Source organism: Moschus berezovskii, chromosome 17 (genome assembly GCF_049115385.1).
Source record: "Moschus berezovskii isolate FMDL1 chromosome 17, NW_MosBer_1.0, whole genome shotgun sequence".
NCBI classification, from domain to species: domain Eukaryota; kingdom Metazoa; phylum Chordata; class Mammalia; order Artiodactyla; family Moschidae; genus Moschus; species Moschus berezovskii.
In genome coordinates, this window is record NC_142476.1 from 71415164 (window position 1) to 71429482 (window position 14319).

A 14319-nucleotide genomic window follows, 5' to 3' on the forward strand; every position below is an offset into this window, starting at 1 on the left:
TAAGACTGAGTTCAAATTTACAGATCCACACTACTTAGGCATATGAACTTATCCAACCTACTGAACCCCTGAGTTTTAGTGTTCCACCTTTAAAATAGAGTAGCTTAGTTCAGTCACTCAGTCATGTCCAACTCTTTGTGGCCCCACAGACTACAGCACGCCAGGCTTCCCTGTCTATCACCAACTCCCGGAGTTCACTCAAACTCATGTCCATTGAGTTGGTGATGTCACCCAACCATCTCATCCTCTGTCGTCCCCTTCTCCTCCTGTCCTCAATCTTTCCCAGCATCAGGGTCTTTTCCAATGAGTCAGTTCTTCTCATTAGGTGGCCAAAGTATTGGAGGTTCAGCTTCAGTATCAGTCTTTCCAAAAAATATTCAGGAGTGATTTCCTTTAGGATGGACTGGTTGGAGCTCCTTGCTGTCCAAGGGACTCTCAAGAGTCTTCTCCAACAACACAGTTCAAAAGCATCAATTCTTCGGCGCTCAACTTTCTTTAGAGTCCAACTCTCACATCCATACATGAGTAATATACATCCCCAAAGGGGATCTGTGTGGACAAATCACATATAAGACACCACAGACATAACAGGTACTTAGTGGGTTTTCCTGATGGCTCAGTGATAAAGAATCCCCTGCCAAGCAGGAGACTTGGACAGGAAGATCCCTTGGAAAAGGAAACAGCAACCCACTCCAGTATTCTTGCCTGGGAAATCCCACGGACAGAGGAACCTGGTGGGCTACAGTCCACAGGGTCAAAAAAAGGTGGATACAACTGAGCAACAGACTTTCACTTTCAAACAAGATTTACTGTGATTGCAGTCTATTTACTAAGCTGGTTATTGTTTATAATGTCGAAATTTGTCCACATAAAATTTCAGGTTGTTACTTAATTATGACTTTTTTGATTACTACATGCTAGTTCAATTCAGTTCAGTACTCAGTCGTGTCCAACTCGTTGCGACCCCATGAACTGCAGCACGCCAGACCTCCCTATAAATCACCAACTCCCGGAGTCTGCCCAATCCCATGTCCATTGAATCGGTGATGCCATCCAACCATCTCATCCTCTGACATCCCCTTCTCCTCCTGCCCTCAATCTTTCACAGCATCAGGGTCTTTTCAAATGAGTCAGTTCTCCGCATCAGGCGGCCAAAGTACTGGAGTTTCAGCTTCAACATCAGTCCTTCCAATGAACACCCAGGACTGATCTCCTTTAGGATGGACTGGTTGGATCTCCTTGCAGTCCAAGGGACTCTCAAGAGTCTTCTCCAACACCACAGTTCAAAAGCATCAATTCTCTGGTGCTCAGCTTTCTTTATAGTCCAACTCTCACAACCATACATGACTACTGGAAAACCCATAACCTTGACCAGACAGACCTTTGTTGGCAAAGTAATGTCTCTGCTTTTTAATACGCTATCTAGGTTGGTCATAACTTCCCTTCCAAGGAGCAAGTGTCTTTTAATTTCATGGCTGCAATCACCATCTGCAGTGATTTTGGAGCCCAGAAAAATAGTCAGCCACTGTTTCCACTGTTTCCCCATCAATTTGTCATGAAGTGATGGGACCAGATGCCATGATCTTTGTTTTCTGAATGTTGAGCTTCAAGCCAACTTTTTCACTCTCCTCTTTCACTTTCATCAAGAGGCTTTTTAGTTCTTCTTCACTTTCTGCCATAAGGGTGGTGTCATCTGCATATCTGAGGTTATTGATATTTCTCCCAGCAAACTTGATCCCAGCTTGTGCTTCTTCCAGCCCCATTTCTCATGATGTACTCTGCATATAAGTGAAATAAGCAGGGTGACAATACACAGCCTTGACATACTCCTTTTCCTATAATCAGTCTATTGTTCCATGTCCAGTTCTAACTGTTGCTTCCTGACCTGCATATAGGTTTCTCAAGAGGCAGGTCAGGTGGTCTGGTATTCCCATCTCTTGAAGAATTTCCACAGTTTCTTGTGATCCACATAGTCAAATACTTTGGCATAGTCAATAAATCAGAAATAGATGTTTTTCTGGAACTCTCTTGCTTTTTTGATGATCCAGCAGATGTTGGCAATTTGATCTCTGGTTCCTCTGCCTTTTCTAAAACCAACTTGAACATCTGGAAGTTCACGGTTCACGTATTACTGAAGCCTGGCTTGGAGAATTTTGAGTATTACTTTACTAGCGTGTGAGATGAGTGCAATTGTGCGGTAGTTCGAGCATTCTTTGGCATCGCCTTTCTTTGGGATTGGAATGAAAACTGACTGTTTCCAGTCAATCTTATTGTTATTTACTAAATACACATAGATATGGTATACCAACAGCCAGAAATTTTTGATGAGTCTTATAAAGTATTTCTTTCATTTATGTTTGCAACATTTAACCAGCTACTTGGTTATAATGACTCGTCTGCACTGTACATGTCTTTAAAGAGGACGTTATTATTATCAAGCATGTATGGAATATTGATAGAGTAGACAGACTCCAGATTCTTAGTGTGTTCATTAGAATTTTCCCCACTTAATATTAATTCTGACTTTCTAATTAAGTTGATGAAAGTTCTGGAGAATCCATATGTGACAGCAAAAGGGGGGCAAATACTAACACTACCTTAATGGTATTTTCACTCTAGGAGTTCTGGTTTTGATTCTGGGGGCCTGCACTTGTTATTGGTCTGAAAGGACATGCTGATTTTCTTCATGTTTGTATTTCTTTAATAAAGCGCAATTGGAAATGTGCCGCCAGATTAGTTTTGAAAAGTCTTCAACTCCAAAGAAGTAGAAACCTAGTACTGTGCTTCCCTTATGCAGAATGTTAAGCAATCTCAATGTTCTTCATTTTTTTCATTAGCATAATGCATTTGTAGACTCTGTATGATTTCCTGTCAGAGTCAGATCACTTAAAGACAATCAGGATGGCCATACTGAGGTTTACAGATAACCATTATAAGGATGAGAAACTATGTCCAAATCTTTTGAATTCAGTTTCCTAAACACTAGATGCATATTTATAAAAATCACTCAAGGTTTTGTTTTTTGGCTTTATCCTTGAAAACAAATGCAAATCAGCAGATTACAAGGATAATATTTAACACAAATATTGATATAAATATTATGAAACTGCAAGCTGTTAATTCTGGATTGTGACTGTTGTCACTGGGAACAAACCCTGACAGTTTAACAGAAAATATAAAGAGAGAGACGAACTGTCAATTTTAAGATCTAAGAGAATTTCTTAGAGTTCAACAGGAAGTTGTTCACACAAAAAGAATAGCAAAGGACCAAGGACAGAAAGTCAGAGTGTAATAAACTCAGTTAAGCATATGACTGTATGGATTCCAGAATAACCCAGGGGACCGAGAAAACAGGCCAGTTAATGCCAATATGGAAGAGCTACCTAGGGACCTTGGAAGCACTGGAGAGTGTTCTCAACAATGTCTTGTTTCATTAGCCCCACCCAGATCAGAAAAAGCTGATAAGGCATTTAATAGCCTTGGACTTCTCCAATCCGGCATTTTAGTAAGTGTATCAATGAATACCGGACATGATCGAGTGACTGAACTGACTGACTGATCAATGAATATAAGAATCTTAAATATAATATTAAAATTGGATTAATGGTCATATTAATGATAAATATATTAGTCATTCTTCTCCAATACTAGTGATTTGTGGGGGTGTTTCCACTCTGAGACAACCTTTTCTATCTCTGGGAATATAAAACAACCTTTATGCTTCAAGAATATACAAGTTATTTAAAAAGTATCTTTTAGTATTATAAATATTTTTTAAAATTTCATGATAGTTATGTTCAGTTCAGTTCAGTCGCTCAGTCGTGTCCGACTCTTTGCGACCCCATGAATCACAGCACGCCAGGCCTCCCTGTCCATCACCAACTCCCGGAGTTCACTCAAACTCATGTCCATCGAGTCGGTGATGCCATCCAGCCATCTCATCCTCTGTCGTCCCTTTCTCCTCCTGCCCCCAATCCCTCCCAGCATCGGAGTCTTTTCCAGTGAGTCAACTTGTTGCATGAGGTGGCCAAAGTATTGGAATTTCAGCTTTAGCTTGTCATCAAATGCAGAGATTTTTTTCTACACAAATGTGTACCTGACACTTAAGATGAATCCTTCTGTTGGAATATTTTGTATCTAACAAGTCAGTAAGTCAGTCTATTATTGAGCAGTATCTAATTACTGGAAATATCTTTTCCATGTTGAATGCAAATCTACTCATTTTTATTTTTATATAATTTTTATTTATTTATTTATGGCTGCACTGGGTCTTCATTGTTGCACACGGGCTTTCTACCCATTTTTCTTAAATTTTTCCCTTTTGATAAATGTAGTACATGATCGTTCTTTAAAATTTGTAGGCTAACATTATGCCTTCCTTTAGACATAATGTTTTCCAGTCTTAGAACTCCAACTCTTGATGATTTCTAAATCCTTTAAATTCCTGGTTGTTTTCTGTTGGGTGCAGATTTTTGGGTCAACATTCAACATACATAGTGGCATCCAGAATTAAACACTGTGCATCAAACATAGTCCAACTGAGAAACTTTTCTAAGATTTTTCTAATTTTGTTCATTTTGTATATATTCAAATAGTATAACATACTGAAAAGAACACCATTTATGAGGCCCTAAGATCTAGAATCCCATCTCAGTTCTGCTACGATTTAGCAACTGAGACTTGGGGTACACAGCCACAATTGTCACACACTTTTGTGTGTTTTTTTTAACATATATGTGCAGAGAAAATCCCATGGATGGAGGCGCCTGGTAGGCTGCAGTCCATGGGGTCGCTAAGGGTCGGACACGACTGAGCGACTTCACTTTTTCACTTTCACACATTGGAGAAGGAAATGGCAACCCACTCCAGTGTTCTTGCCTGGAGAATCCCAGGGACGGGGGAGCCTGGTGGGCTTCCGTCTGTGGGGGTCAAACAGAGTCGGACACGACTTAAGTGACTTAGCAACAGCAACAACAGCAGAGAATGGTGGCATCCTGGTTTCAGTCACTGAGGTCAAGGGTCCCCACCTCCCAGGCCATGGACTGGTAATGGTGAAGCTTCATCTGTTGCTTCCCATCACTTGCTCCCCATTGCTTGCATTACCACCTGTACTACCCTCCCCTCATCCCTTGCACTTCCATCCCTGGAAAAATTGTCTTCCAAGAAACTGGTCCCTGGTGCCAGAAAGGCTAGACACTGCTCTCCTAGGCAAGGGATCACAAGTGTGCTCTCTGAAGAAATGAGAGAAAAGGCATAGGATTCAGAGTGGTCATTAGCAGGTGTGAAGTACAAGGTCATTCTTCTACAGTTCATTCAAATGCAGCTATAGCTTTGTCTCCCTTGATAGAGTATCAGAAATTTCTTCTTTGGGGAAAGTAACTAGCCTAAAATAAAGACCTCTACACACTGGCATTTGGGTATCACCCCCACCAACCCCACACCACAGTGAAATGGGACAGCTTCCTTGTCCAATCCCTTTAAAAGCAACTGAAGCCTGCCAATCAACAAGATCTGCACATGTATGTCCATAAACTGGCACTCCAGTTTCTCAGGAGCGTGTGTAAACTAATAGAGGAATATCGCCAATTGCATAAGGAAAGGCTCCAACATAGAAGAGAAGATGAAAATAACTAATTAAATGAAAACACCCTGGAGAAAATCAATAACACAGAGACTGAATAAAAGTGAACCTCTGAACTTGAATTATTCTCTGTGCTGATTATTTTTCACTGCTACACCTCCAATCCATTATACATACTTCTATGCCCTGCCCTGGGACCAAGTCCTGCAAACTGTATCACTTTGGCAGGTTTCCAGATGGGTTAAGTTGTTTATTTGTTTCTGGGGTTTTCTTTGGCTGTACCATGCAGCATGTGGAACTTCCCCAACCAAGGATTGAACCGTCACCCTCTGAACTGGAAGCACGGAGTCTTAACCACTGAACAAGCAAGGAAGTCCTTCCAGATGGGTTTAGGCTAACAAAACACTAGTGTTCAGGAGGAAGAAGTTAGTGGTATTTCTTCCTCATTTCTCTCTTTTGGTGAGGAGAGGCAATAGCTGAATTCCTGGAAATAACTGAATTTCTCTACAAGTAATAAAAAGGTCATGGCCAGGGGTAGGAGCTATAAACTTCTCCTTGGCTCTTACTATAACCATTAAAGCTACTCCTTCCTTTAATTCTTCCACCCTGGCAGTAGCAAAGTCTCACTGCGGTTGCACTCTTGAGTCTAAGACTTTTCTGAGCCTTCACCTTGTTCACATCTCTGCACTTTTTCTTCTTCTTTTTTTAGCAGTTTGAGAGATTTACTCTTGCTTTTTGGTTTAGTGGGGTATAGTTGCTTTACAATATTGTGTTAGTTTCTGCTGTACAATGAAGTGAACGAGCTATATTTTTAACACTATGTGAGGAATAAATCCTGAGGTGAATTTTGCCTCCTGCCAAGACCCAGTGTGCCCTATAAGAACTGAGAAATATGAGATATTTTATTACTTAAAACAGAATGCTACAAAAAAGAAATGATCATAATAGTAGAAATATTTCATGAAAGTTAAAAAACTATTGATAAAATATTCATCAAAATTTCATTAGAAGGGTAGGAAGGAAGTCTGTCACAAAAATAGAATCGGCGAGGTAGAGGCCCAGGGTGGAGGAGGGAACAGAGAAGTTTAAGAGACTCAGCACATAACTCTTGTAGGTTCAACATCCAGCCAATAAGAACCACATGAAGAAAGAATGAAAGAAAACAGAAACAAGGAAATGACCACAGAAAAAAGTTAAGAAAATCAACATGCTGAAAAACTAATTTCTTGTGATGTATCACAAACTTATATTTAAAACAGACCTATTGCTACGCACTATTAGCAACGAACAAGTACACTGAAGCATTAAAGTTGGGAAAATATATTATTTTTAGCTTGAATTTCAAAAAAGTCAGCTTCTGCACTTGAAGTTAATAATGTTTTATTAATGCTACCAATCTGTAACTCTGTTGCTAATTTTTAATTTCATTATATAATTTTCTCATTCATAACCTGGGGCAATTTTTGCATATACAGCTAGATATTATAAAGAAACGCGTCTACCAAATGCAAATTCAGCCTTAAATTAATCAATTCCATTTATCTTTGTGATAGGTCCACCTTGGTTATAAAACTATGTTCTTGTATATGTACAAATATATTTATTTTTTTATTATTAACTATAAAATAGTGAAACTTGGTGTTGGAGAAGACTCTTGAGAGTCCCTTGGACTGCAAGGAGATCCAACCAGTCCATTTTAAAGGAGATCAATCCTGGGTGTTCATTGGAAGGACTGATGCTAAAGCTGAAACTCCAATACTTTGGCCACCTCATGTGACGAGCTGACTCACTGGAAAAGACTCTGATGCTGGGAAAGGTTGGGGGCGGGAGGAGAAGGGGACGACGGAGAATGAGATGGCTGGATGGCATCGCCGACTCTGTGGACATGAGTTTGAGTGAACTCTGGGAGTTGGTGATGGACAGGAAGGCCTGGCATGCTGTGATTCATGGGGTCGCGGAGAGTCGGACACGACTGAGCGACTGAACTAAACTGAACTGAACTGAACTAATGAAAGAGCATATGCAGTTAAGCCCAGTGATGTCTGGTCTTGAATTGTGTAACACAATTCAAATGCAAAACATATTTTGATATAGACTATATTTTACTAATTTATTTTCTGTAAATGATTTTATCTTGCCCCAAAACAGAGGAATGCATTTGAAATCCAGAAACTACACATTTTAATGCTTGCTGGTATAAGTAATTGGGCTGTATCATAATTGCTTTGATGCAATAGCAAAGTCTGAAATACAATCTTGAAAACACATCACATAAAAATAAGTAAATTTAAAGTAACTTTTGTCCTAAGCAAATGCTGAAAATCAACATGCTGACTGAACAAATACCATACGTGAGTCACTGTACGTGGAAAGTGTCCTCTAAAGGGCATCCTACAATCCCCATTCTGGAATTCATCCCTTGTGCAGTCCTCCCCCTTGAGCGTGGGATGAACCTAGTCTCTTGGTTTAAATGAACAGGAACACAGCGAAAGTGATGAGATGTCTCTTCTGACATTAGGTTATCAAAAGAGCGTGGCTCTCATCTTGGCTATTTCTCCTGTTCTCTTGTTCACTCGCTCTGAGGGAAGCCAGTTTCCAAGTTATAAGCTGTCCTGTGGAGAGAGAGGTCCACAGAGCAAGAAACAGAGGGATGCCAGTGGCCAGCAGGCAGAGGAATTGAGGCCCATGTGAGTGAACTTAGAGGTGGATCATCCTCCAGTTGAACCTCCATATGAGACCCCAGCTCTGGCTGGGAATAAGAGGGTAACCTCATGAGAGCTGAGGCCTACAGCGAAGTCCCTCTCAGATTCCTGATGGTCAAAATGATGAGGTCATGAATGTGTACTGTTTTAAGTTGCTTTGGGTGGAATTTCTTGTGAAGGAAAGGGTAAAGTTCTGATTCCAATGATTTTCAATGAAAAATAGAATAAAGTTACAATCCCCCCCAAATGTTGCATATTCTTCCGTGAAAAAGAAGAAAACTTTCTCTCAAAAAATTAACATCCTGATTGGTGGTTTTAAAACTTACCAGGCTATTTAAATCTATTATGAACAATGCAATTGAAGTGCATGCCAAAACACAGTTATAATCATGCCACTGCTCTTCTTAAAAAGGAAGTCCATTCCAATCTTAAACGTGACCTAAAATGCCCCGGTGTGGTATGGTCCCTTCTATATTTATCCCTACCCAATTCTTCCATCATGCTCCATGCACTAACCTCAGTCAAATGTCATGTATTAATATCGTAATTTCTACACAAACTTAAGGGCTTAGGTTCATGGCCTCTGAGAAGCAATCTGAATCCCCAGCTTCTACTCCACTGGTGTAGTGACCTACACCAATCACTTCTGCTGTGGGTGTTCCTCTATTCTACGCAGTGCCACATTTTTACTGCATTTATAAAATTATTGATGTAACAGAAAGGAAAATATACTGTGATTTACAATAAAAAGTTAACTATATATTTTCAACTTTGAGATAGAGTAAAATTATCTCTACTCACTTCTCAAACTTCTGTAAAATAAGGAAGGCAATAAGAAATGCAAAATACGATTTTATCATCAATAAAATCAGGAAACACTTGTAATAATACATGTATATGAAGAAGTGCCACCAAGAATAGTGAAAATTCATCTAGGATTGGAAATATCATCGAGATAAGATACTTAAAGATGCAGACATCAGATAGATGTGCCAGGTGCAAAATTCTTAAGACTAGGTGGCATATCCTGATGAGAAAAATAGCACTGCACACCTTTCTCAAGAGAACAAGACGGTGAAGCAAAGTTTCAGTTCAGTTCAGTTCAGTCGCTCAGTCTTGTCCGACTCTGCGGCCCCATGAATCACAGCATGCCAGGCCTCCCAGTCCATCACCAACACCCAGAGTTCACTCAAACTCATGTCCACAGAGTCGGTGATGCCATCCAGCCATCTCATCCTCTGTCGTCCCCTTCTCCTCCCGCCCCCAATCTTTCCCAGCATCAGGGTCTTTTCCAGTGAGTCAACTCGTCGCATGAGGTAGCCAAAGTATTGCAGTTTCAGCTTTAGCATCAGTCCTTCCAATGAACACCCAGGACTGATCTCCTTTACAGTTGACTGGTTGGATCTCCTTGAAGTACAAGGGACTCTCAAGAGTCTTCTCCAACACCACAGTTCAAAAGCATCAATTCTTAGACGATCAGCTTTCTTCACAGCCCAACACTCACATCCATACATGACCACGGGAAAAACCATAGCCTTGACTAGACGGACCTTGGTTGGCAAAGTAATGTCTCTGCTTTTTAATATGCTATCTAGGTTGGTCATAACTTTCCTTCCAAGGAGTAAGCATCTTTTAATTTCATGGCTGCAATCAGCATCTGCAGTGATTTTGGAGCCCAAATAAATAAAGTCTGACACTGTTTCCATTGTTTCCCCATCTATTTTCCATGAAGTGATGGGACCAGATGCCATGATCTTTGTTTTCTGAATGTTGAGCTTCAAGCCAACCTTTTCACTCTCCTCTTTCACTTTCATCAAGAGGCTTTTTAGTTCCTCTTCACTCTCAAAGTTTGGCTATGGCTAATTCCATGAACTACACCAGAGACACGCAGAGGAGGTAGGACTAAGTGATGAGATGCACAGGAATGCCATCTATGCCACAGATCTCTAAGAAAGGAGAGTCTAAAAGCAATCAGCTGGAGAAGGAAATGGCAACCCACTCCAGTGTTCTTGCCTGGAGAATCCCAGGGACGGGGGACCCTGGTGGGTTTCCGTTTATGGGGTCTCACAGAGTCGGACATGACTGAAGTGACTTAGCAGCTGCAGCAGCAAAAGCAATCAGCAGTCCTATAACTCCCAATCACTGTCAGCTTAAAATGAGCAAAAAAGCTAAGCCGGTTTACAGACACAGAGACATACATATATTATCATGTAGGGCTGTACTGTGAGCCACAGGGACCTCTCACCCTTCCTAGAGCACGGCCGTGGCCCTTCCCCTACACTATCTTTTTACAATATCCATTTCCAGAAAAATATAACAATGATGACAGTAACAACAAAGAAACTATAAATATTCTTTCAATAAATACAAGAACAGAGAGGGGGTAAATGATTAGGAAACTGATCACTGATGGAAAATATACACCTGAAAACATGCGGCCTCTAAGGTAGAAATTGTGGGGACAAAGAGGTCTGGGGTGACGCAGTCCATGGGGTCCCAAAGAGTCGGACACGACCTGATAACTGGACAACAATAAGTAAGGGAGAAGTAAAAGAATAAGTCAGTATTATGATGCAGAGTGTGAGGCCAAACTAAATTGCCAGCAGGGATGCACCGGACTCTCTAGTGACGAGAGACACTCTCTGTAAAATGAGGAACGAAACAAGGATAAACGGAAACACCTACTGAACAGAAGAAACAGGCCTTTCTAAAACCACCTTCCACATATTTGTCTCTTTGAGGTTCTTCTCCCATTCAGGGGTAGGACTTCTGTGAAGCAAACAAGACTTGCTTCAAAAATACAACGAGAAGACTCTTGAGAGTCCCTTGGACTGCAAGGAGATCCAACCAGTCCATTCTAGAGGAGACCAATCCTGGATGTTCATTGGAGGGACTGATGCTAAAGCTGAAACTCCAAATCTTTGGCCACCTCATGCGACGAGCTGACTCACTGGAAAAGACTCTGATGCTGGGAAAGGTTGGGGGCGGGAGGAGAAGGGGACGACAGAGAATGAGATGGCTGGATGGCATCACCGACTCTGTGGACATGAGTTTGAGTGAACTCTGGGAGTTGGTGATGGACAGGGGGGCCTGGCGCGCTGTGATTCATGGGGTCGCGGAGAGTCGGACACGACTGAGCGACTGAACTGAACTGAACTGAAGGATACACTTCCAGGGTTGAGAAAGTACGAGGTTGGCACCTCATGACCTTGACAGTAAATGTCTCCTTAATCCTGGTGCCTTAAGAACCTCCCCTTGCCTCAATCAGGCCCAATCCTGCTCGAATTCTCCCTCTTGCATTTTCTACTAGCTCTTTCCTCCTGACAAGCTCAACTATGCCATTTACAGATAGCCAGCTCATCTCCAGAATCTGGATTTCTTAGATAGAAATTAAGGGGCTTCCCTGGTGGCTCAGGCAGTCAAGAATCCACCTGCAGTGTAGGAGACCTGGATTCACTTCCTGCATCGGGAAGATCCCTGGAGAAGGGAATGGCAACCCACTCCAGTATTCTTGTCTGGAGAATTCCATAGACAGAGGAGCCTGGCAGGCTACAGTCAATGGGGTCGCAAAGAGTTGGACATGACTGAGAGACTAACACACACAGGAAGAAATTAAATATCAGTCCCTGTGGCCCACATGTTTTGAGTCTTCCAACATCTTTCATTAACTAAACCCTATTCCAACCTCCCCATATCTTTATTACTGCTTCCAAAGAAATCAATTTTACAAATTCCCTATACTTAATCTTCAAAGACCAGACCCTTTTATATACACACATATGGAAGAAAGTTAAAATTTGGGAAGACAGTTTCCAGATTTTTCTTATGATATATATGATTGTAAGGTATCAGAAAACACCTTTGTCTTAACAACTTAATATTGACTGTTTTCTCTAGTTTAAAAAATATTAAGAGTAAAATGAGATAATGTATGTGAAAACTGAAAGTAAAACTATTACATAAATGCCAACTGTGATTCATCACTATTTCCTTTTTACCTAAATCTATTATAAACGTATGTCACTTCTAAATTACTAGAATGGGGCAATATTATAAGAAGAAAAGACTGGCTATTTTTGAAGAAATGTGAAAACTTACTACACAGAACTTTGGTAAAGCTGATTGAACAGTGTTACAATTATTTAAAATTTATAGAAGACATCGTCCTAAGGCCTAAATTCAGGTGTTTTCTATGTGCTTAAAGAAATGAAAACTGACAGTAAAACAGTCCATTTTAATGTGTTCCATGATATTTTCTTCTTTGAGAGGCAAGTTCTTGACACTGAACATGTTTTGAGGATTGTTGTACATAAGGCTTCATCTGTGTAATTATTTATGGATAAATCCATTTCAAAATGATATAGTTTTACTGAAACTAAGCTATTTTCATAGTGCAAGACAGGCCTGCTATACAATAGACAATGTAATTTACAGTCAAAAGTACAAGATATTTAAAAATACAACTGCCATAAGTGGATAAGGTAAAAAGAAAAAATATCTCTATCTTATCAATAAATTTCTGCCTAAAATATCACTTAGCTTTAAAGAAAGTACTCCTAAGTCTGATAATGATCCACACCCACAGAGTAACCTTTCTAAAACTGTCACTGGTGGACTGGTGATCATACTACTCACCTAATCGCATCATTGGTCTCAGAAACAGCTTTCAGGTACTCCTTCAAATAATAATAATTAAAGCAGTATTTCCGGATCTTATACCCCCGCCATCGCCTCTGAATCTATTGAAGTAAATAAAAAGATAAAATATGCCAGTGAAGATTTTTAGAAAAAAAAATTAATAGTTCTTCGAAATCAGATTAATGATGGATGATGATTAAATCCTATCAAATAAATTCTTAGGCTTTTCTACTATCGTAAAGAATCCACCTGCAATCTGGGAGACCCCGATTCAGATCCTGGGTTGGGAAGATCCCCTGGAGAAGAGATAGGCTCCTCACTCCAGTATTCTTGGGCTTTTTTGGTGGCTCAGACTGTAAAGAATCCGCCTGCAGTGCGGGAAACCTGGGTTCAATCCCTGGGTTGAGAAGATACTGTGGATGAATGCATGACAACCCACTCCAGTATTCTTGGGCTTCCCTGGTGACTCAGATCATAAAGAATCCACCTGCAGTATGGGGAGACCTGGGTTCAATCCCTGGGTTGGGAAGATACCCTGGAGAAGTGCATGACAATTCCCTCCAGTATTCTTGCCTGGAGAATCCCCATGGACAGAGGAGCCTGGCGAGCTGCAGTCATGGAGTCACTAAGAGTCGGACGTGACTGAGAAGCACACACACAAATGTAACAGTTTGTTGTGTAGTTGCTAGCTGTGTTTCTTTTTCGACCCCGTGGACTGTAGACCATCAGACTCCTCTGTCCATGGGATTTCCAGGCAAGAATAATGGAGTGGGTTGCCATTTCCTTTTCCAATAACAGTATATAGTTGCAAATATAGGTTTACTCATAGATTTATAATAAAATATTATAAAGACAAAAACACACTCTAGGTTACTATATTTTATAACATTTATAATGGTTTTAAAAATACTAAGTGTGAAATTAACTATTGAAAAATCAAAAATTTGCTTTACTGATTCCTACCACTTCCACTTCCTGACCAGATGGATTTTTTATTTTTTTAATAACCAACTGGCTGGAAGATTGTATTTGCCTCATTGAAATCAATGTTTTTAATGGACTTTTTAAATACAGTTGTATCAAAATCTTTAAACAAAATGTTTTCTTGTACCTTCATCATGACATTTTATTCTTTTTGAACTAAATCACTGCAGATGGTGAATGCAGTCATGACATTAAAAGATACTTGCTCCTTGGAAGAAAAGCTATGATCAACATAGACAGCATATTAAAAAGCAGAGACATTACTTTGCCAACAAAGATCTGTCTAATCAAAGCTATGGTTTTTCCAGCAGTCATGTATGGATGTGAGAGCTGGACTATTAAGAAAGCTGAGCACAGAAGAATTGATGTTTTTGAACTGTGGTGTTGGAAAAGACTCTTGAGAGTCCCTTGGAC

General features: G+C 40.3%; 1 protein-coding gene across 1 annotated transcript in view; it reads right to left on the reverse strand.

Annotated features, from left to right (window-relative positions):
* Positions 1–14319, reverse strand: part of SPATA17 (spermatogenesis associated 17) — a 237148-nt gene that overhangs the window by 151689 nt on the left and 71140 nt on the right. Inside the window, exon 5 of the mRNA XM_055419887.2 lies at positions 12919–13022. Coding sequence (XP_055275862.1) covers positions 12919–13022 — 104 coding nt within the window. The remainder of the gene's footprint in view (positions 1–12918; positions 13023–14319) is intronic.